This window comes from Primulina eburnea, chromosome 4 (genome assembly GCF_022965805.1).
Source record: "Primulina eburnea isolate SZY01 chromosome 4, ASM2296580v1, whole genome shotgun sequence".
Lineage (NCBI taxonomy): Eukaryota > Viridiplantae > Streptophyta > Magnoliopsida > Lamiales > Gesneriaceae > Primulina > Primulina eburnea.
In genome coordinates this window covers 40,134,927-40,159,154 of record NC_133104.1, presented here as the reverse complement: position 1 = coordinate 40,159,154, position 24,228 = coordinate 40,134,927, and the positions used below count along the sequence as shown (strand labels likewise).

The window sequence follows — 24,228 nt, the reverse complement described above, 5'->3', positions numbered from 1 at the left end:
TGGACAATGGACGAAGGTTGAAAAGTAAAGTGAGGATTAGGTAGTCCAATTACTAAAGAATAGATATAAGAAGTAAAATATTATATCATTCAATTACCAATGGTGCGATTGTCCTATCCTACAAACAATGCAATACCTAAAAAAAAACTTAAAATTATGAAAAATATAGGCGGGTTTCCGACAATGTTTTGGGCCTTTGGCCGGGAACATGAAACCCGACCTTAAAATATACCCGAACCCGAAATTCCCAAATAGGGGTTTATCCAATTGGGTTGGGTGGATACTCGATGTCAAGAAAAAAGCATAAAAAATTTGATTTTTTTGATTTTTTTGGTTTAAATTATATAAACAATAAAAATGCCATGGATAAATTGCATAAATCCCCTTGTAAAATCTCAAAAAGAGCTGATAACCCATGTGAAATATAAATAAGCGCCAAACCCCTATTTTTTTATTTAAAAATTGCTTGTAGACCCCTATAAAAATATTATTTTAATATCTCTTATTGCATACAAAATAATTTTTCATCATATTTATGGAAATTATTAAAAATGCATGTATCTAAAACTATGAAGTTTAGATTATTTGAATTTATTTAAAAAAAAAACATAAAAGTTACATGTCTAATTTTTAAAGGCAAAAAACTTATGAGAAACGATCTCACGAGTCGTATTTTGTAAGACTGATCTCTTATTTGAGTCTTTTATGAAAAAGTATTACTTTTTATGTTAAGAATATTACTTTTTATTTTGAATATCGGTAAGGTTGACTCGTTTCACAGATAAAAATTCGTGAGACCGTGTCACAAGAGACATAATCATTTTTACTAGAAATTATTAGCTTTTTGAAATTTCAAAAGAAAGCTGTGTATGCAATTTAACCCAACCACGCCGTTGAATATATCAAAGGCAGCGATTCAATAATGAAATCGTTGTTAACCCTTACATGCGACGTCGTAAGAACGTTTTCCTCAAATCAGCATCTCTTTCCCCTCTTTCAATTTTAGCACTATAATTTCACAGCAAAAAGTAGTGAACACATATCGAAATGGCAGGAAGGCTGAGCCAGGCTGCGTCCCGGATCATGGGCGCAAATGGTGTCGTTTCACGTTCAGTCGCATCCTCTCTCCGCCAGCGTTCGGGTATGGGCCTCCCCGTTGGCAAACACATCGTCCCCGACAAACCCGTAAACCTCTGAATTCTGTTTTTTTTTTTCGCGGAAAAGAAATAAATGAAACCCTACTGAAAGCAAGCTTACGTGGGTTAAATTACTATAAATTGCTGAATTTGCAGCTTCCGGTGAACGATGAGCTTGTATGGGATAATGGAACTCCATTTCCGGAACCATGTATTGATCGCATTGCTGATACTGTTGGAAAGGTGAGACTTTTAACTATTTGCTGTGTTTTTTTGTTCTTTTGGATAGGTTTTCTATGCAAAATCTGTTGAGCGTTCGTTTGATGTTCCAAAATTTTTTTATTGTTCAACTAGTATGAAGCATTAGCTTGGTTGTGTGGAGGATTGAGTTTTTTCGCATCGCTTGGATTATTAGCTGTGTGGAATGATAAAGCTTCTAAAATACCATTTGTAAGTCAGTACTTGTTGATTGCATCTTTTGTTTTAATGCAAGCCCTATTGTTGATAAGTTTATCCCTATTTAAATACTATATGTTTCGATATAGATTTGATTTAATTGAGTTATGTTCTATGATAGGATTGTAATAGAATACGCTCCCAGATTTGTTGGGATTTAATTCTGTATATTTTACCTATTTAAAGGTACACATTAGACCGAATAATATATGAAAAATAAGAATCAGAAAGGGTTTATGTCTTCTACCTTGTGTTCGATAAGTTCAATATGGTATCACGAGCCAGTCGATCATGAGTTTTAGGGCTGCGATGGTTGGAACTGGGTCCGGTACCACTTAATCTATCAGCAACGGCAGTACAGGGTCACCCGGTGGCAATACCAGTGGCAGTAGTTCTACCGCTTCAGGCAGCGACTCTTTTTCCCCCTCACCCATGGCTCTATCCGATAATTCCCTTTAACTTACCATCCGTAAGTCGATGGCAAGAATGATCTTGAGTGGGCTCAATCAATCCGCCTCGTCATTGAGAGAAAGGGAAAATTGGGCTTAAGGCGCCTGCTTCCACAGATTCAAAGTAAAAGCACTGTAGGTCTGGAAATTCCCACGTCAAAGCTTGGCTAATTAATTCAATGGAGCCTATCATTGGTAAACCCTTATGTTTCTTCCTACAGTCCATGATGTTTGGGAGGCTGTTAGGTAGACATTTTCAGACAAAGAAACTACGGACAGTTGTATGAATTGAATACCCGTTTGTCGTGGGTACAACAGGACACCGATTTAATTCCATTTGGAAAGAGTTAGATCTTCTCAAGGCTGAAGAGTGGGAAAACAGTAAGGATAGCGCCCGTTTTAAGCAAAATGTGAAAGGAGTCGAGTCTTTGTTTTTCTCGCAGGTTTAACTAAAGATCTTGATGAAGTTAGAGGCTGTGTTCTTGGAGGAAATCCACTGCCTAGCATCCGTTGAGTATTTTCCGATTCGGCGTGAAGAAGCCCATCGTCTTGTGATGATGCCAAAGCTGGATTAATCCTGCATGGATTTTGATGGCTTGGCACTTGTGGGCAAAGGCAGAAGCTCACCTGTATGGTGGGAAAAGTGCAATAAACCATGACATACAGTTGGCACTTGCTGGAAAATCCATGGCCAACTTGCCAATCTCAAGAAGAAATCTAGTGGACCAAAACGGGCCGGTCATGCTCTTTAATCAAGGAGTGCCGACTCCAGCCAACCCTCTCTCACTTCGGAACCAACTCCTTTTACTAAGGATCAACTTGAGCTCTTGTCATAACTGTTCCGATATCACTTAGGTAGTTCTAATTCCTCATGTTCCTTATCCCAAACAGGTATATCCTCCTTAGCCAATCTCGCTAACTCGATTTCTAACACCTCCTGGATTGTCGATTCAGAGGCCACAGATCATATGTCTGGAACATCACATTTTTTCTCCACCAATGTCCCATGTGCCGGAAACAGAAAAGTTAAAATTGTCGATGGTACATTGGCCCCTATTTTTGGAAAGGAGACTATCGTCATTTTTCCCTTTTTAATGCTTAATAATGTTCTATAAGTTCCACTTTGTCATATAATCTTTATTTTGTTAACCAATTGACTATTGATCTTAATTGTCGGGTTGTTTGTTTGTCTTCTCATTTTGGGTTTCATTGTTTTGCATGAAGAGGATGATTGACAATGCTAAGTAGGATAACAGTCTTTATATTCTCCATGCCGATTCTTTCCATGCTTATGTAATGGCACTGTCATTTAGGGCATCTTAATTTTGGTTATTTGAGACAGTTGTTACCAAAGCTTTTTATTAATACGAATCTATCTTTGTTTCGTTGTGAATCATGTGCATTGGCTAAGCATCGTAGGTCTGTTTTTCCACCTTGACCTTACAAAGAGTCTGCTCCATTTACTTTGATTCATAGTGATGTTTAGGATCCTTTCAGAGTGTCTACTTTATCTGGAAAACGTTGGTTTATCACTTTTATTAATGACCACACTCGTATCACTTGGACATTTCTTTCAAAAAGATAAATAATAGGTTTTGAATATTTTAAAAAAAATTATAGTATGGTTCAAAACCAATTTAAATTGGAATTAAAATTTTTCGAAGTGATAATGGGAGAGAATTTGTTAATAATTTACTAAGAGATTTTTTTTAGACAAAGGGCTTGTACATCAAACTTCTTGTTCTCATAGTCTACAACAAAACATAGTAGCTCAAAGAAATAGCAAACATCTTATCGAGGTTGCTCGAGCGATTAGTTTTCAGACTAAGGTCCTGAAGCATCTTTGGGAAAAGCGATTCTTACAACTACTTATTTAATAAATCTTCTACCATGACATATTTTGAAATTTCAATCTCTCATTAGCATATTTCGAAAATGCTTTCTTAATACTAGACTTCTCACAGAAATTCCCCAAAAATATTTGTAAGTCTAGTCTTTATGCATCATCATGATCCAAACCGACCCAAAGTAGATCCTCAGTCTTGTAGGTTCATTTTTTATGGGTATCCATCTAATCAACGGGGGTTTAAGTGCTTTGATCCTGTGTCAAAACGGATGTTTGTCTCTATTGAGGGACGGTCAAACTATGACGCTCATTTTCAGGGAGTATAACTCCGATGAAGATGAATGCCAAGATAACTCAGACCTAGCATTTGAATGTCAAACTCCTGATTATTCTGCTACACCGTCTGATACAACAGAAATAAATGAGAAACAATGCAAGGGTCTAGTTTATACAAGGAAAAGCAATGCACAGGAAAGAAGAGACAATGTGCCTACCAAAAACCGTGAATCAGATCTGAGGCCAAATCAAGAGATGCACAATCACTCATCAACAGATCCTGATGCTTCGAGTCAAGATATGCCCAAGTTAACCCCCTCAAATATCATTGACATTCATATTGCTCAGAGGAAAGGTATATATTAGACTGCATAATATATGAAAAATAAGAATCAGAAAGGGTTTGTCTTCTACCTTTTGTTCGATAAATTCAATACCTATATTATTGTGATGGTTATATTTTTATGTACAAGAAGTTAAATCTTATAACTAAGATTACTGCTGTGCTTAGTCTACTTAATTTGGCTATGATTCTTTTTAAATTAAGTCAAGCTTGCATCTTTCTCTGGAGTATATATTTTAAGATAATGAAGAAACAGGATTTGCTAATGTTTGAAAGAAGAATTAGAATAGATTCTGTGCTTCTTTCTTGTGCACTTGAACCCATTTTATTATATTATGTTTAATGGATCAAGTTTTCTGTGTCATTGAATTGTTTTTTCTGCTTCGCAGCTGAATGATAACATGAGTTGCTATTTTCTTGTGATTTGCCTTTATTTAGTGGTGCAATCACATGTTATCACGAGTTTTCTTTCAAGTGTGCTGTTTTTACTGTTCTATGAGGTTATGAATTTTCAGCTGCCCTACTTCTCTTAGTCTGTGTTTTTCTTCCAAGATTTTTTGTTGACTACACTCTTTCATAGAAAGGTATAGTGTCCCAAGTAATTTTTAGAGTGATATATGATCATTGAGCATAGTGAAGGCAAGTCAGGTCCATGATTAAATTAGGCTTATGGAAACAATCTTCTTTTGGTTTCTCTTTATTAAACTGTTGATGGAAAAATTATTACGAATATTTGGCTAGAACCATAATTTCCTTGTTTTTCTTGCAATTGGATATCGCCATGTGTCAAGGCTTATATGCATTCAAAATTTATGTGTGACTTGAATGATATATTTTTTGTGGAAAAGAAGTATTGGTTACTTGCTAGTTTCGGGATATGAGCGCTTGTGATTCAGGGGTGCGTTGGAGTCGTGACACCCTATTCCAACCCAAAACGTAAAATAGGGTTCCAACTTCCCTAAAAGGCATCTCCACCTAAAGTCATCATTGTTATACTTGCCTATTTAAACCTGACGTAAACACTACCAAGTACGCCAAATATCTTTCTTTACGGAATCACTATTTCTACCGAGTCATTTGTCGTTGCATCTTCATTTGAAAGCCCATCTTTCACATGGATTGAGTCATTGAACCCACTATCAAGATTATGTAGCACTTTAATGCGATATCTTCTCCGATATAGCTAAAAGCAGTTACAGAGCTTACCCACGAGTTGGTATATAAAGGACTCCAGTGTGCAGTAACGGCAAATTTTGCAACCTTCCGTTCCTTCTATTTATTGCTTTGACTTCTTTAAGGTTGAGGACAAGATGTCAACCTAGTTAGGTTTTGTCGTGGCTCTAGCAATTACTGGATTTCCACCAACTATCTCCAGCTCTGTCCGAAGTTATGTCGTGGTTGCTGGTTGAGACCTAATTTTGCCTAGCTTCTGCTAACCTAGTTGTTTCCATAATTATTCACATGCTAAAAATCCATTCTAGAATTCTTCTCATTATCTCTACTGATCCATTTTATCACATTTTTTTGCATGATAAGAGGGATCAAACCTGTAGTTTTAGATCAATGAATTAGAATGAATTATATGGTGAGGTCTGCTATCGAAGAGCTGAGGATAGAGAGAGATGTCCCTCGTCCTATCAGAGGTTGAGTTGAGTGGAAAGACTCCGAAGATGTCAATAATCGTCCTTGATTAGATAGATGTGGCTCATCCAGTGCATCACTAGAGCAACTTAAAGAAATGCTCTGAGACCCTTTTGGAATCCGCAATAATGCTTGAGCTACGTTGGGTCAAAAACTTTATCCAAAAGCTTAAGCTCATGGATCCATTGGAATTGTAACTCTGAACGGGAAGTAAGTCTACTAGCTACGGTTCTGCTGAAGAGGATGGACTAGATACAAGTCTCAATCTGTGTTTAAAGTCAAGGCGAGGATACTATCATAACACTTCTCAACCATAGCCATAGAAGAATGGTTGGGTCAAATTGTAATTATAGAGGCAGGGATTCCTACATGATGGAGAGGTGCCTATGTTAATATTCTTACTTGTTTCCGAGGATTCTAATCATACAGGGCACACCTTAACATGCAACCTACGGGCTTAATTCAAAGTGCTGCTTAACAAGTATAAATATACCTATTTTTGCTTTATTTGACCTTTCAGAATTGAGCTTTAATAATTGAAGAACTCCAATTTAGTTGCAAAGTGGAAAATGAATTTGCCAAACTAACATGGATGTTTCCTGTACTTGTGGATTCTAGGTCTAACTTGATTATCTCTGCTTGATATGTGTCCGTAAAAAAGTTTCTCAGCACATGTTGCTTTATAGTTATGGCTTCAATAATCTGTGCGTCATATTTTATCCTTTATTTTTATCAGGCACCGAAGGTCTACCCATACGACAACTTAAGAGTGGAGCTTGGAGAAGAACCCTAGGTTGCTGATTGTGGATTAGCATTTCATGCGTATCTTCTCGTGTTCTCTTCACTCGTTTGATGTCTCAGTCAAATAAATTATCTTGGAAAATTCGAGTCGAAAAACCAATATATTTGAACTTCGAGCAAATGAATTACTGGATTGTTTTCTGTTAAATTTTTTAATAATCGTTTGATGGGAGTGAAATTGAAATTTTCGCCCCTCTACTTGGGTCAGAGAACCATGCTCTTCACTTCTTAGTTTCCATTGTTAGCAACCATACTTAAAACCTCACAACTTCCACAAGACTGGTTCTAATCCTTGCATGACTCAAAAGCATCATTTACAGATGGCAAGACGGATTTGGATCTTCTACTGTGGCTAAAAATATTGTACTTGGTGATGTGCACTAACACTACTTCATTATTTGCCCCTCGAGTACCGATTGAACCTTTTACCCAAACCCACGTGGTTACTAATGTTTGCCTAAAGATGTCATATTTACAACATACACAATTCATCCTACACCATTCATAATTTTATTTCATGAGCCAAACGATTACTATACAAATTTATAAATCCACTAATTTTCTTTTCGCTTCGTCCCTTCTAAAGAATATATTAACTATAAGCTAGCTAAACTGCTAAAGCAACGAGTTCAGGACATATTGTAAAATCCCTGCTACAAAAATCACACACGGCATAATCCGACAGTGTTGGCTTTCTCGAAAACCCGCCAACACTTCGCGAGGACAAAAACCGTGCTAATGCTTGCCTGTAATTTCACAAATGTTCGTGTGTACATATATATATATATATATATATATATATATATATATGTATATATAATCACTTCATCTCCACGTAGAGTGCATTGGTTTTTCAATTCATCGTTTGGTATATAATTCAATATAGTGATGATTTTTTCTTTGTGTTTCAGAACACGGTTAACGAATATATAATTTACGTAGGATTGGCCCCAAATCATTTTGTTGATCACTTCGTAGCCGAAAATCGAAATAGACGTATAATATGTTTTAGATAATCTTTTTCCCGTAATATTTGGGTAATTAACCAAAATGAATAAGGGATAATGGAGCTAGGAAGCATGGAGAAAGAAGCATGAAAATTCGTGCAAAGTGGACACGTTATGGAACAAAAGAAACCATCACGGATTGGCATCGAAGTTTGCAAACGATTCACTAACATCCAAAATTTCCATTTCAATTTTTATATTCATCACTTCACCCATAGACAATGGGCACTAGAGGGAGAGTATTCGGTTTATTTTGTTGCTTGTCAAATTATTACATGAATATTGATCGAAGTTTTGACAAAAATCAGATTGAACGATATAAGTTATTTAATCACAAAATCCTAGCCAACGAAGAACCAAACATTTTGGGACAGAAAATTTTCAACAAGTTTGGTTTATATTCGTAATAATAAATAAACTATTGAATTACAAACTCGATTTGGTCGTGCTATATATCTACCACTTGTATCATATATAGGATTCACGGGTTGTTCATATAATTCATCTATAAATTAAATCGTTGGGGTCGAAACTCTTTCATAAAATCAAGAATATAGAGATAACTCAAACCCCAAGCCATGGGTACCAAGTTCTTGGCTATGTTCATCGTGTGCATGCTCTGCATGTTGAATGCATTGCCACCCGCTTATGCTTGGCAACAAAACTGCCCACCTCAATATCCACCCTACCACCGCCCTTCTCCACCATCAACTCCTAGGCCCCGTCCACCATCCCATCCTAGACCTCACCCGCCACCCCACCACCGTCCTCCATCTGTCCCAAGACCACCATCTCCGCCCCATCACGGAGTGTTGCCACCGATAAGCAACCCACCCGTCATCGTGCCACCCATTATCCCGCCACCGCCGGTAACAAATCCACCAGGCATCATCCCACCAATAACAAATCCTCCGGGCATCATCCCACCTATAATCAATCCACCGGGAATCATCCCTCCTATAACAACCCCTCCAGTCACACGACCACCTCCATCATCTTCTTATCCACCTTACACACCTCCCGGAGGTGGAGGTGGAGGTGGAACCCCGCCTAGCATCAGTCCTCCTCCGGCCGCCACATGCCCCATAGATGCGCTTAAACTCGGGCTCTGTTTGGATGTTCTTGGGGGATTAGTGCATGTTATAATAGGAAATCCAGTCGAAAACATATGCTGCCCAGTGCTTCAGGGATTGTTAGACCTAGAAGCAGCCATTTGTCTGTGCACAACAATAAGACTTAAGCTTCTGAATCTGAACATTTTCCTTCCTCTCGCTCTACAAGTGCTGGCAACCTGTGGCTTTACCCCTCCTCCGGGTTTTGTATGCCCGCCACTTTAATTGTACTTATTTGGCCACTGTGTGTGTTTTTGAGAGGTGTTAATTATATGCCGAGTGCTCCTAATTAAGTTCTTTTCCCCTTCCTTTTGTGTGTGCATGTGTGTGTGTGTCCATGCATGTTTTTTCGAAACTCTAATTTAATTTTATTATGTCGCAGCTTGTAATAATGTAACTAGTTCATGTGGTATTTGTCACAATTTGTAATATTTGTATTTCAGTTATTTTCTTGGCTTAATCCTCACCTTTTTTCTTCTTCTTTTTTTGGTATGGTGTAGAATCACGTTGCCCTGTAATAGAACGAAAATTGAGGGAGGATGACAAATGAATATTTTACCACTCACAATAAATTAATTATTATTGATGAATGCTTTTTTTAAATTTCTATTTTTTATCTTACCATCTAAGTTACCAAAACTGTTAAGATTAGAACTTGAACCTAATCCAACCCCAAAAGTTAGCTCAAGAGGGAGGATTGTCCAAAATTATATATACAACTCCCAGGTTATCCAACCGATGTGAGACAACTAACACACCCCCTTCACGTCCAGGAATGAACATCTGGAGCGTGAAGTTTACAAATGACCCAATTATGGGCAGAACGGGTGGTCTAACACATAATGGTGGAACCTGAGCTCTGATACCATGTTAGGATTGGAACTTTGATCTATATGGTCTTGGACAATTCTCCTCCCTCCAGCTAGTTTTTGGGGTTGAATTAGGCCCAAGTTCCAATATTAACAAAAACCAATAAGTTATTTTCCACCATTAATTTAACCCAAACAACAAAAATTAATATAAATTATTTAGTTTATAAAAGCAAATTTAGAATTTACTTATACTTTATCCGAATTAATTAGTTATTAAAAGTGTGATAAGATATATGTACCGGATTTTTTTATATAAAAAATAGAAGAAATATAATAATAACGAAATTAAATGTAAAAGTTTTAAATAATAATTACTAACCAAACAAGTATATATATATGGTATGATGTTTGACAGAATGCAAAAATTGTCATATGAATTTGATTTAACGTTTCTCTCTAAGTTTCATGGAGTTGAAAATGGTGAGGAAATACGTGCATTGATTTTAAACATTATTGATTTTGATTTTTCATGATTTTCTAAATTGATGAGATTTGGTGACTAAAAAATGTATTATCCTCATTAGATTCTTATCCAAATTAAATTTATGTTTTATTTATCACCATATATAAAGTCAAATGTGACAGCTGCCAACCTTTGTGCTGAAAACCGACGATTTTTTTGTATTATTAGGAAGAGTAAGAATTATGTGAGACCATCTTACGGATCTCAATACGTGAGACGGGTCAATCCTACTCATATTCACTAATCTTAGCATAAAAAGTAGGCAAAAACTTGTATGAGACGGTCTCACGAGTCAAATTTGTGAGACGAATCTCTTATTTGAGTCATACATGAAAAAGTATAATTTTTTATTCTAAGAGTATTACTTTTTATTGTGAATATGGGTAGAGTTGACCCGTCTCACATATTAGTATCCGTGAGACGGTCTCACATGAGACTCACTCAAAAAAGTAATACTTTTTCATGAATTATCCAAATAAATATCCGTCTCACAAAATACGATCTGTGAGACCGTCTCACACAAATTTTTGCCCATTAGGAAAGAAAAATTCTGACAGTTTTTCCATTGAGTTTTTCTCATTAACAAATTGAGTGTAAATTTCTAAAACATTTTTTTTGTATGGAATTAAGATTTGGTGGGGGGCTATTATTGGAAATGCAAGTTTGCTAGAAATGGATACATGTGATTCAATATTTTCCCGAGCTAAATGGAATTATATATTAAAATTTAATAAAATTTTATGATATTAATAATTAAAACATTTTTTAATAAAATAATTAAAATGGAAAATTGTAATTATAGTGTTGTAACTTCACCTGGTTTTGACATTACTAATTTAATTTATCAAAGTTTGGTTTTCATAAAATATAATTTTGATCATTTTGCTTTAGTCTTTTTTTTCGAAATCACTAAAATATTACTTATTTGATATCGTTACTTTCTTATATGGCTCATGAGACAAAAATAAATATTATATTATACACATTAAATATACATAAACAAAAATTATGATTTTTGTGAGGCCAGCTTCCGAATCCGAAGGCCAATTACCGTACAAATCATTTTCAAATCGTCTATTAATTAAATCAGTTTTTTTTTAAAGGAAATCTTGTGCTAAATTCCTCACAATAATTGTTTTTATTCGGATTATTTACGGTTTTATGATATGATTTGTTTCCGTTGAGGTTAACAAATCACCAAACTTTATTGATGCATGTAAGCGTGTACATTTATTTCAAATCATGTCTTTCATATTCTTTTTAGAGTTTATTAATCATAAATTAAAATATGGATAGAGCTCTTGTGTGACAGTCTAACATATCTTAAACTCTTATTTGATGCGAGATTCAAACATTTTGTTATATATATATATATATATATATATATATATATATATATATAACAAAATTTAAAAGAGAGAAAAGGTCTACAAAGATAAGTCGTTTATGATCCTAAATAGTTATATTTTAGTTAATAAGTGGTTCAGATTAAAGAATTCCCGGCTCTACTATATATTATTCTAATTCTTGCCCCAAATAATCATTTTAAAATGGAAATTATTTCTCTTCGTCCGCCCATAGTTTCCCCACCAATTTGGAGTTTTCTACAAAAAATTTAGTGACTCGATCATCAACATACACCCATCATCCAATTTGGGATGCTGGGTTCAAACAATATATTTTCCTTGCAGGCGGGTCTCACTCCAATTTTAGATTTTTTAATTTTATTTTTTTGTATTTGTTTTCCAAACTCCAAAAAATGAGTTTTAATTTTGTTTTTAACTTCATTTTTTTATAAAAAAAATAAACTTCCAATTATCATTTTTAAAAAATTCACTTACGATTTTTAGCTTTTTAAAATTTATCAACCTTCCATAATATTTTCATTAAATTATTCTTTTTCGTAAACTGCATATTAAGATAAAATTATAATTATATATGAACTATTAAATTTAAAAATATTATGAATTTATTAAATAAAACTAAAATATATAATTAATTAAAATGATTATAAAAAATATATTTAAATATTATATAAATGGAAATTGAAAATGAAGATAGTAAAAAATATAGAATGATATATTAATTGGTGGGGCTCGACAAATGTGGTTTTGTCGGAAAAGTTTTGTAGAAATCGAGATTTTTTAACTTTCGATACTGCAGTGACGTTGAGTAATATGACCCAAAATAAAGTTGAGTTCACGAGTTTAGGAATGCTGACACTATGATATCATTAAAATGTGAGAGAATCACACGTGATCAAATGATATTGACATATATTGAGAAGAAATTCTTTCAGATGGAGCAGAAACTAACTCTGTATTTTGTATCGTATCGCTTGATTATCCGATAATTTCCCTTTTAAAGCTGGTGTATACGTCGCATACATAAATACCATAAATAAGAACAAACTCGGTTTTCAATATTACAATTAAAAAGCAACAAGAAATGCAATTATAGAGAAAAAAAGCTATACTGCCTTCTACAACAAAATTATAGGAACCAGTATGTTTTTCTCCCTTTATTTGGCACACAGAAAACCAAATGCAGAACAACATTTAGCAATTCACAAGTACGTACGGTATATATATTTATGCTAAGTCGGATGAGATTCACTTCGTCATTTTTTTATTATAATGTAACTTTCAAAAAGAAATGAAAAGTAATTAATAGCAACCCTCATGCACGAACAAGCGAATTTTTTACGAGTGATAGCACGATTTTAAGGACATTGGAAGCCTGGTGGAACTTTCTTGGAGCAGACATTAAGAAGCAAGCTAAGGGAAACTGGGACATTAAGGTTGATGCCCAAAATATTGGCTTTAATGGCTGTGCAAAGGCACACGGCGGCTTCGAGATCCGCTAAGCCCTCGAGTAAGGTGCAACACGGAGTTTTCGGGGGAGTGCCAATGGTGACAGTGATCAATCCACCCAGCAAATCGGCACATGCAGCTAGTTTTAGGGTATCTCTAGGGCAGGTGGCTGGGGCTGGGACTGGGACTGGGACTGGGGCTGGGACAGGGACTGGGACTGGGGCACCTGGCGGACATGGTTGGGGCTTCGGCTTCGGTTTTGGTTTCGGTTTTGGCTTAGTGGTTGGGCAAGTGTCGCATGCTGAAGCGAAAGTGAAGAATAGAAGGTTTAGGACTAAAAATAGGGCAACGGATGTGCTTTTCTTGGAAGCCATAAGTTTCTCAAACTTTTACAATGGGGGATTGTAAAATGAGAAGGGTTTTTGGGATAGAAGGATTTGCGAAGCAGGAGTGGATTTTATAGGAGAGAAAAGGGAGTGATAGGGACGATGTCAAGCCGAAGGTAAATCGTTCTCCATATTTTTTTTAAAAAAAATAATAAGATAATCAAATATATTTTTCTATACAAATAATAAAAATAATTAAAAATATACATTTCCTTATTTTGGAAATAATTTTTATATCCTAAAGTTGTCAATCTGAATTTTAATTCTCACGAAAACACAAGAATGATGTTAACTTCACTTGCTGCTATCTTTTAATAACTTATTTGAGTGTGAAATGGATATATTTTTCATATGAGAACAAAGCCACACTTGATATATATGAGGTCAAGATGAAAGTAAGCTTTAAAAATCTTTAATTTTTGAAATTGGTTTAGGTCAAGGGGAATTCGTTGGATTTATTAAAACTTTAACTGAATACACGAACATTAAATATAATTATTTTAACTATTTATTTTATTTCAAAAAAAATAAAAATTCAAAGTGAAATAAAACGTCTGAATTATTTAATAATGATCGGTATTTCATATTTATAAAGTATAAACCGAAGGCTTTTATCGTAATAAATTAGCCATTTAAGAAAAAAAAATCACTTTTTCTGAAGGACATGAAAAATAAAATATAATTCGAAAATAATAAATTTTTTTGCGAATATAAAGTCATGGGTCTACAAGTGATTTAGCTGGCATCACTAGCATAGATAGGGCAAACTTTTGGATTCATGTGAAGTAGGATTGCAAATTGCCATGTTCCTTTGCTAAAAATCTAAATCCAGTGATTTATATATCATATCTTATTTGATTTTATTTGAACTATTTTCTCAACTTAAGATTATAATGAAATATATTTATTCTTCTTGATTGGGTATAATATATTCCACTTATTATTAGCATTCTCTAAACTTCATCAGTTATATATAAAATTAGAAAATTGGAAATTAATATTTTATTTTCAAATTAAACTCATAATAACAAAGTAATTTTTAATTTTTGGCTAATGTATCGTATTTTGAGTCGATCGACCTATGATGATTATTCCATCTACTACGTTATTACATGCATCGACGACAATATAATATAAAGATGATATGATCAAAGTCAGTCCGAGGATCAATTGATTCAATTTATTTACACACATAACTAATTAAGGTTCTACACTTCCATTATTTTTTGTAGCCTTTTGTGTTTGTGCAAATTGCACTTACACATTTTTGTCCAAACATGAAAGGCTTTGATGATCAATTAATGGGAAATGGAATCTCAAATGTGTCGAGCATGTTTTATAATTAGGCGGCCATTTTTGTTTTATATATATATAATTTGTCTATTTACCAAATATTAAATTTTATTTATTTATTGGAAAAAGAAAGGACTAGGAGAAATTTTGTGTATATCATTATATTCTTGAGTCTTAATTACAAATTAAGTTTAATAAAAATAGAGTAAATTAAGCTATTCTAAATATAGTACATCAAGAATTTCCTATAATATCTCTAAACCATAAATACCACACTTTATTCCAAATCATGGTTGTATTGCGATTGCGACGAAATCTCATGTTCGAGACCGAATTGTAACAGTCACGTCTATTCAAAAACTGGAAAAACAAAATATCATCTATGTGTATATAGATATATCATATATTATATACATATACATACATATATATATATACACACACACACACGCGCGGACACGCCTCTTTGAATATTGCACATATTAATCAAAGCCAAATCGAACAAACTCAGAAATATGGATTTTAATGCAGCAAATCGTTGAATATCCAACCAAAAAACAATGAAGCCTTTCAAAAAGGGACACGTAGAAGTGACAGCTAAACAGGTATTATTTATATTGCTAAGTGTCTCAAAGCATATACTATCGATCCCTTATCTTCATTTCTCTGCTGTATTCTTCCGGTTTCTAAAATTTGTAGGACAGAATAAATTTGATTTTCATTCAAACTCAGCCTCGGGCAGAAAAATCTTGTGCATAGGATGTATTAATATTTGCCCCCACACTCGTTAGGTCTGTTGCAAGGGGCCAAAAGCCCTTTAATTTGGCCATTGTCTTCATGTAATTTAAAGCTTCCTACTAGTCCCTATCAACCGAAACTAAATTTTTGTTGAGTTTTCTACGCTTAAAGGATAACTACCAAATTTCCTTGATGGTGATTATCGAACTCATGCATGATTAATGAGACAAAAACAACAAGGTGTGATGGGGGAGGAAAATCTCTGACTCGTTCTACAAGCTTCGAACAAATCCCACCAACAAAATATCAGTACTTGAATAATTCCGATCACGTGTATATTTTAAATCCTTGGACCAAAATTGTAAAATCTTGGTAAAAAAAAGAGTTATCCGCAACTTTGGATTTTTTATGTAGGATTGGTGCCAACAGTTCATCATAGAAGAAAAGACTGACTAAGCCGGAATCACTAAGTAATACTAATCTAATTTTCATAGAATGGAAAGAGACTAATATAACAGAAAACAACTATCTTTTCTGTATACTTTCCTCGATACTGTTGCTATCGCGGGCTTCACGCAAACGATCAGATTAGATAGATATCCCTTCAACACAACATATATAGGTCATCGAAAGGATCTCGGAGACCCACCAAAGTACGAAAGCCAGGATCTTTCAGCAAACGGATTCCTGTTAAACAAATATAAATTACTAAAAGTACGGTTTTCCTTCTATTATATGAGTGGGTCTCATTTGAGACCGTCTCACGGATCATGATCTGTGAGACGGGTTAACCCAACCCATATTCACAATACGACCTATGAGACCGTCTCACGCAAGTTTTTGCCCTATTACATATGGTTATTTTTCTATTCGACGCTTGTTGTTGTAGCTAATTGTTCGACACATATGAGGCCTAATTATTTCTATAGACTCACATTCCCGGCTTCTCATTAAGAAAAATAGAAAAAAAGAAGAAGATCTAGATTCTAGCTATCCGTATCTAAAATCACAGGGGAAAATGCGAGTGAGATTAATATGAGGATATTAGATATTTATGAATTATAAATCGAATCGTTCATTCAAATTCATTTTATTCACACAAATTCAACGTCGCGATCATACAAGCTGTGAGGAATCGTCATTAATGCAAGATTTGTATCTATTTTTAGTTCACGTCGCCAAGAACTATGGTACTCATTTGTTGGAATGTTTTCGTACAATTGCTGAATAGATATTAAAACCGTCGCTTTAGTAACGACGATTTTTAATAAAACCGTCGCCTAGTAAAGTTAGCGATGGTTTCTCAACAACCGTCGCTATTTTAGCGACAGTTTAGCATAAACTCGTCGTTAATATTGCGAGTGTTCCAACAAACTCGTCGTCATTTTTTGCAATAGGTTTTTTTCACCGTCGCTATTGACGACGTTTATATTTAAGTCGTCGTCATATTTGGCGACGGGTTTTTTACCCGTCACCATGTGCTATATTACAGTTAAGTTCTTGATATAAATTGCGAATATTATAGTTTTTTCGATTACTGAATTTCATATATATGGTGCATTCTTTCTTTAAATTTCTAAATAATTTATTTATATATAATTTCTTTCCCGATGGAATTTGAGAAGTATTCTGATTTCATGATTTTTCATGTGATGCAATCCGAAACATATTTGAGACGTTTATGGTTATTGAATCGAGACTTTTAGTAGCCTAAAGTACGTTTTGGTTCGTTATATTATTTATTCATATTTTATTCAATCTAATATTATGTTTGGTGCACCATATTATGTATTCATATACCAATAATGATTTATCTTATATCAATCAAATCATCAATAATTTATCTCACATCAATCAAATCATTTAATTGAAATTACAATATTACTCTTGATAAATAATATTATAAATATTTTATTAATATTTTCAAAAAGACAAAATCACATTATATCAAATTTAATCAAATTAATCAATCAAATCAAATATTATATTAATTATCATTTTTATTTATTTTAAAATTAAAAATTTTACTTATTTTCATATTATTTCTCTGGTACCACGGACTAAACTATGCTTAAAAATATGGTCGACTAAATCTTTCCATCTATAACCTAGTCTACATATTCAACCATTTGGGAACCTACACGTGGCTTTGTGAGGTAATTTTACAACTGGTCATGCATTAAAGGCATGTAGTTTGCATTACAATGAGTCATATATCATGCAGCAGAAAATATGTGTATAGATATAACGATACATAAATAATATAATGGGTTGTGTTTGGTTGAATCGATCTACATCTGTGAGACGATTTCAAATATTTATGATTTCGAAATTCTGATGGTATTAAATTTATTGTTTGGATACATACAAGTTTTAAAATAGATTTTAAATCCATTAAGCTAGAACTTATTAGTCCACAAAATTTAGTGGAGTAATCGTGACTGATCCAAACCAACATAGCGGTAAAGTTCTGTTTATTTAATTTGGAGGAAATACATTTTCAAAAAATCTTAAAGACAAAGGTTAAAAAAATATATTATTCCGATGGAGAATATCCAAAAGAAATATTAAAATAAGTTGGAAATTGTATCTTTTAATAATTAAAATATGGCTTTTTTAAATTTATTTTAAATGAAGAGTGCAGGCATGCAATTTTTATATAAGAAATCGGTCCATTAGTATTTAAATAAATTTATTGGAGAAGTTTCTTGTGACGTTTTTACATATTTTTATTTACTAGAAGAGTTGAACCGATACATAATTATCATGAAAAAAATATTTCGACATTAAAAAATGATATTTTTTCATGAATTAGGTCCGGTCAGATATCTATCTCACAAAACTGACCTTTGAAACAGTCTCACAATAGTTTTCTGAACGTATAGCTATTGTACATAACAAATCCTATGACATACTATAAACCTAGTACAACTTGTTGCAAGCATTTAGAATCTATTTTTTCTATAAATTTAATATTTATGCAATATAGATACATATTTTGAAAAATAAAAATAATGTTGTATATGCCTAAATCGATCAACTTGGGATGATACTCTAAGGTTTTGTTTGGATTTGAAAGTTTAGATTTGAGAGAGTATTTAAAGAAAATATTTGAAATGACTTAATATTGACATATATATATGAAATCCATAACGTGACTTAAAAAATGACTAGTTAAGATTTACCCAAATCAACCAATAGTTTGTTTATTCTCTTGTGTTCGGAGATCTTGTTCGTCCGGGTCTCAAATTCAGTACTTACAACTGTTGTTTTTCATGATATACAGATTCAAATCCACACTTCCACCCGCTTCCCTGCCCGGAAAAGCCAAAATCTTGCCGTCGAATTTGTTCGCCGGAATGCAACCTTAATGGAAAGTGGTATTGCCTTGGTTATTTTTTATTTTTTTCCAATGATATACAGATTCAATTTAATAATATATTTAATGAGTCTTACCAAATCGGGTCGAGACCCAACCCAATTCGCCCCCTTGTCGAAGGTAGCAAGTGGAACAAATCTCTCACAACAGTGTAAGCCCAGTTATTTGATACAGAAAACATCTAATCGGGCCCTACGTTAGGCCCAAAGAGAAAACCCATATTATTAGAACGTCGAAAGTAACTAATTACGGGAAATTATCATTTGAAGGATAAAAAAATCACATTTAACTGATATGATTGAATGAATTGCACACAAATAGTTTATATTCTTGATAATAATAATAAAAAAATCTTAATCAGGCGGCCATATACATAAATAAACCGATGGAGTCGGGTCGAATTAAAAACTATACATACACACTAAAAATATAAACTCTATAATCTCGATCGAATTACATAAATTAAGTTATGTATCCGAGTCGTTTACACACTTTTATACTATGATGATGCATATATCAGCAAACACACCATGAACAAATCAGTAATGAAGGGAGATGTCCGTAGTTGAAATCAATGACATTTGGAGATCGGGCTTGTAGCTCAGCGATCTCACCCTCTACTAGATTAGCTGGCTCCACAAATTTGAATATTTCGCGTATGTTGTAATAATAATAATAAAAAAGAAATCAATGACCTTCAACTTGACCACCAGCAATTAATGCAGATATCTCAATCACTTGTATTTCATGTCGTCAAACTGAGTCCCCAATAATTTATAATGCTCGTTTCGTCCACTTGAAGCTCAAAAAATCTATTTTTCCCGAGCAATCTAAACGTGGGGTACTTTAAATTCAAATAAATATTTATTTAATAATATTTTTATGTATTTTATTTAATATACTGTTGTCAAAAGAAAATATTATTTTATTTAACAATTTACAAAAAAAGTTTGATTAGATACTTATAAAGGGAAAAAGATAATAGATTCAGATCATAATAAGTGTTCCACGACTAATTTTTATCTAATGGATGTTTTAATTACTTAGCTAAACCAATAGTTAGTTTCTCGGGTTTGTGTAATTGAACATTAATATAATGAAATGATAGGTTAGTTAAGTTAATATTAAAAAATTATTAAACGGCTTATATGCAACAAAGCGTAAAAAATTAAGGCAAAATAACGTTATTAATCACACGAGCGGGTTAATTGAAAATTAACTATTTTATATCAAATTAAAACAGTTACAAAATTTCACGCACCATATGAATATTAGAGAAAATATCAATTTTAATCAAGTAAGTTGACTTGTTTGTTGTTTTAATCATGTAACTTATTAATGTTTAGTTTTCATCCAATCGCTTGGATTTTTTTTTTTTATTTTGGGATTCGGTCATTTGTTTCACCGAAAGTCATTAAACTAACTGCATATTACTTATTTGATACGGATGCTTTCTTATATGACTTGTGTGACTATAATAAAACATATATTATACACATTAAAATCTATCTAAACAAAAAAAAAAAAAAAAAAAGAAACAATAAGCTTTTTTCCTCATATTTTAAATATTTGGTGTAGTTTTGCTTCATTTTTATCTTTGATTTTGTATAGATTTATTAAGTTTATTCTTACTGCAGAAGCTAATTAAGAGATCATCGTTGCCAAATAAAGAATTTTTGATGAGTTTACTGGCTTTTGAAGGAAAAAACTAAATCCAAAAATATTTAAAGCTACTGGACGAAAACAAAATATTGATAAGTTATATGATTAAAACTAAAACATGTCAACTTAAAAGAAATTTGTAATTTCTCCTTAATTTTACAACTGCCTGGGTTAATTTCTAAATCATATTTACTTACTTAAAAATATGAGAATTTACCTTAACTTTATAATTCTAAAGCTAATGCATGGTCAACTAAAAGAGATGTTATCTATATATATAAAGATGAATTCATAAAGTTAGGTAAGAGAAAATGAATGGTGTTGGGAAGAATGAAGAAGAATGGAACATGTTGAGCTACAATTGCCATTGATGGAAAAATGTGCGTAATGTATTAAATTAGATTAAATTTTAGAAATGGCCGACATATTCCAATCCCTTCGCCCGCCGGAGTGGAGAGTTAAAGGTTTACATTCTTTGGGAAATATAATTCAAACAGAATTATTTGTTTATTGACTTAATTCTTATTTCTTTAGAGTTCAATGATTTAAGTGTATATGACCTTTTAAAAATATTTAAGCTTGACCTCCACCACCTAAAACCTTTCGAAAATAGAATCGCCTCGTCCAATGAAAACGCCAATTTCACACCAATCCCCTCCATTTTTTTATTTTTTCAAATAAGTTGTATCATATAGTCATTATTTATTTATTTTTACTTTTTTGCATAATATAAAGTGAAAATTGAATGTTTCTTTAACTTATCTATTAAGGTATAGTTTGGTAAATGAGATAAAGGAGAGATTGATAAATAATGTTATTAATTATCGAGTAGACTCGGTTAAATGAGTGGGGAATCATAGAGAGAAAATAAATTTCTTTTGATATTTTTTTAAAACAAAATTAGTGTTGAATGTTGATATTATTTAAATTTAAGTTGATTTCTTTTAATATATATATATATATATATATATATATATATATATATATATATATATATATATATATATATATATATATATGCATCACCCAAGTTAAAGTCAAAATAAAGAATTTAATACGAATTTAGTGAAATATGCACACCTATAAAAGTTAGGATATATATTGGGACGAATAAATTTATCATCAAGTAGCTTAATTATTTTTCGTTTGAGACATGAGTAAGTCTCTTGTGAGACAGTTTTACGAATATTTATATGTGGGACATGTCAACCATACGGATATTTACAATAAAAATTAACACTCTTAAGATAAAAAATAATATTTTTTCATGAATGACCCAAATAAAAAATCCGTCTCACAAAATACGACCTGTGAGACCGCCTCACACAAGTTTTTGCCTTGAAGACATTAAATCATAGTTATTTAAAATAACTCATGATGTAGTCAATAAAAGTCGCTTCGGGTTATAACCGTTATCCCACATTATATGTATATATTTTTTTTTCAAGCAATACACACATACATATACATATATTTTTGTTCTATTGTTTATCAATCGTGCTCATTTTTGAGTCCACCAATAAAGTGACACTCACGTCCACATAAATATGAAGAGGAAAAAATGGACATGATGATGTGGCACCCTGCTATGTTGCTAATAACTATTAATAACATGGGTCGATGAGGCATACTGACCAAACAATTAAATTAAATGTATATATTTAAATTTATATATTTACAATCTATTTTTATTTTTAACTTGTAATATTATAGCGAAAAAAATATCCAAAGAAAAGTTGTAACACACTATCAAGTACTATTAAATATCAAAATAGGTTGGATTTAATCCGGCGTCGATATACTCGTACCTATCGTCATCTCTGCTTCTAAATGCCAACACATATCCTTCAAAATTTTTACAATTTAGATACCACAAGTACTTTGTACCCTAACCTAATAAAATTCTGGCAACAAACTCCAACAAGATTTTTTTTTTTCAAAAAAAATCAAAATAACTTATCAGAAAGAAAAGAAAGTGGTACTACCATGTTTCAAATATAGAGCAGGTCTCTTATGAGACGGTCTCACGAATATTTATCTGTGAGACATGTCAAACATACTGATATTCATAATAAAAAATAATATTCTTAGCATAAAAAATAATATTTTTTTTATGGATGGTCCAAATAAGATATTCGACCCACGAAATTGATCTATGAGACCGTCTCACAAGAGTTTTTATTATATAAAGATTATATTTTCTTTTTTATATGTCTCAATATATAGTCAAATGTCTATTTTTAACATTATTTTATCTATTTTTTAATTTATCAATATGCCTTTATTCATTAAATAAAAATTTGTTATTTCAAAAAAGTTTTTATTTCGTTTAAAGTACTCATTAAATAAGGTACAATGATAATTGTTTTTTTATAAAATTTTCATTTTCAATAATTTTCTTCATTTGCGTGAAAACACGAATAAATCTAAATATATAGAACAGAAGGAGTAAAACTTTAGTTAAAACTAGCGCAAATAAACTCCTAAAAGTACTCTATTAAATTGGTAATAAATTGGTTTTATGAACATTATTATTTTTAAATTCTTAACATTAAATACTCTCATGCTTAACATTTAAGAATTTTCAACAAAAATTATTCTGGACTAATAATTTTATTATTGAAAAAACGATCAACATGTGTTTAAGGATAAATGTGAGTTTTAATATATTCGATATACAGCTGAATTATTAATTATCAAGTAGTTAAGTTATCAAGTCAAAATTGTTTTAATTAAAATTTGAAATATAAAAGACAAATATAATATTATAAAATAATTATATGAATTATGTAAGCAAAACTCAAACTAAACGTACGGAGATTGTTCAAATTGGTTTTAGCCGTTTAGTACGTGTTTATCTTCACACAGAATAAAATTAAATATTCACCTTGTAAATTGTATAATGTTGACTTCACATGATCGATTTCGGCTTAGAGAGTATTTGGACATAAGAGCTTTATTTCGATAAACAAGTTTTCTAAGAAATATTAATCTTTTTATAAGTTATGTTTCAGAATTAACGAGTTTGGATCAATAAATTCTTAGAAATTTTTTTGTTTCAAATTTTCTTAAAATTAAAATAAATTTCATTTTTACGATTTTTTCTAAATATGGAATAGTTTGGCTGTAGGTTCAATCTTATATCATTATTTTTATCAAATAACAATTAAGGTGAAGCAGTGTCAGGAACGACAAATCTCTTTACGATAAACAGATCCATTTTTCAAGTTCGTAAGTTCAATGCTTTTTATCAGCAAAATCATAAGGTGATCACAATGCACCATTATGAGGAAGCCATACAAGCAAGCATGTATATAACGAATGGTACGACGAATACCTACTAAGAGATCATATGCTTAATTTTTTTTTTGTTTTTGGCTTTCCAGTTTGAGTCTGGTGTACGTAATTTGTCCAATGTAGTATATTTGGTCAGTATAGTTCGCAGACTACTGCGTTAACCTATTTAGTTTACCCAGAGCACACAACATAAGTAATACGTTTCGATTAATTAATAAATTTTCTTCTTATGGCATTACGAACATAAAATATGTGCTC

General features: G+C 32.4%; 3 protein-coding genes across 3 annotated transcripts; 2 read left to right on the top strand and 1 right to left on the bottom strand.

Annotated features, from left to right (window-relative positions):
* The first annotated feature begins 939 nt into the window (after positions 1–939).
* Positions 940–7,179, top strand: LOC140828883 (NADH dehydrogenase [ubiquinone] 1 beta subcomplex subunit 8, mitochondrial). The gene is made up of 4 exons (XM_073191752.1): positions 940–1,185; positions 1,293–1,379; positions 1,491–1,586; positions 6,884–7,179. Exons 1-4 carry the CDS (start codon positions 1,048–1,050, stop codon positions 6,938–6,940), a joined length of 378 nt encoding a protein of 125 aa, XP_073047853.1. The 5' UTR covers positions 940–1,047; the 3' UTR covers positions 6,941–7,179.
* A 1,277-nt stretch (positions 7,180–8,456) lies between these two features.
* Positions 8,457–9,509, top strand: LOC140829874 (uncharacterized). Its single transcript, XM_073193156.1, has one exon. It carries the CDS (start codon positions 8,534–8,536, stop codon positions 9,290–9,292), a length of 759 nt encoding a protein of 252 aa, XP_073049257.1. The 5' UTR covers positions 8,457–8,533; the 3' UTR covers positions 9,293–9,509.
* A 3,268-nt stretch (positions 9,510–12,777) lies between these two features.
* Positions 12,778–13,644, bottom strand: LOC140828881 (14 kDa proline-rich protein DC2.15-like). The gene has a single exon (XM_073191751.1). It carries the CDS (start codon positions 13,587–13,589, stop codon positions 13,125–13,127), a length of 465 nt encoding a protein of 154 aa, XP_073047852.1. The 5' UTR covers positions 13,590–13,644; the 3' UTR covers positions 12,778–13,124.
* Between the last annotated feature and the right edge of the window lie 10,584 nt (positions 13,645–24,228).

Excerpts from the sequence above, each read along its gene's own strand:
- LOC140828881 (XM_073191751.1), bottom strand. The coding sequence starts at position 13,589 with ATGGCTTCCAAGAAAAGCACATCCGTTGCCCTATTTTTAGTCCTAAAC.
- LOC140828883 (XM_073191752.1), top strand. The coding sequence starts at position 1,048 with ATGGCAGGAAGGCTGAGCCAGGCTGCGTCCCGGATCATGGGCGCAAAT. Across the intron at positions 1,186-1,292 it reads ACATCGTCCCCGACAAACCC|CTTCCGGTGAACGATGAGCT; the intron begins GTAAACCTCTGA and ends CTGAATTTGCAG. Across the intron at positions 1,587-6,883 it reads AAGCTTCTAAAATACCATTT|GCACCGAAGGTCTACCCATA; the intron begins GTAAGTCAGTAC and ends TATTTTTATCAG.
- LOC140829874 (XM_073193156.1), top strand. The coding sequence starts at position 8,534 with ATGGGTACCAAGTTCTTGGCTATGTTCATCGTGTGCATGCTCTGCATG.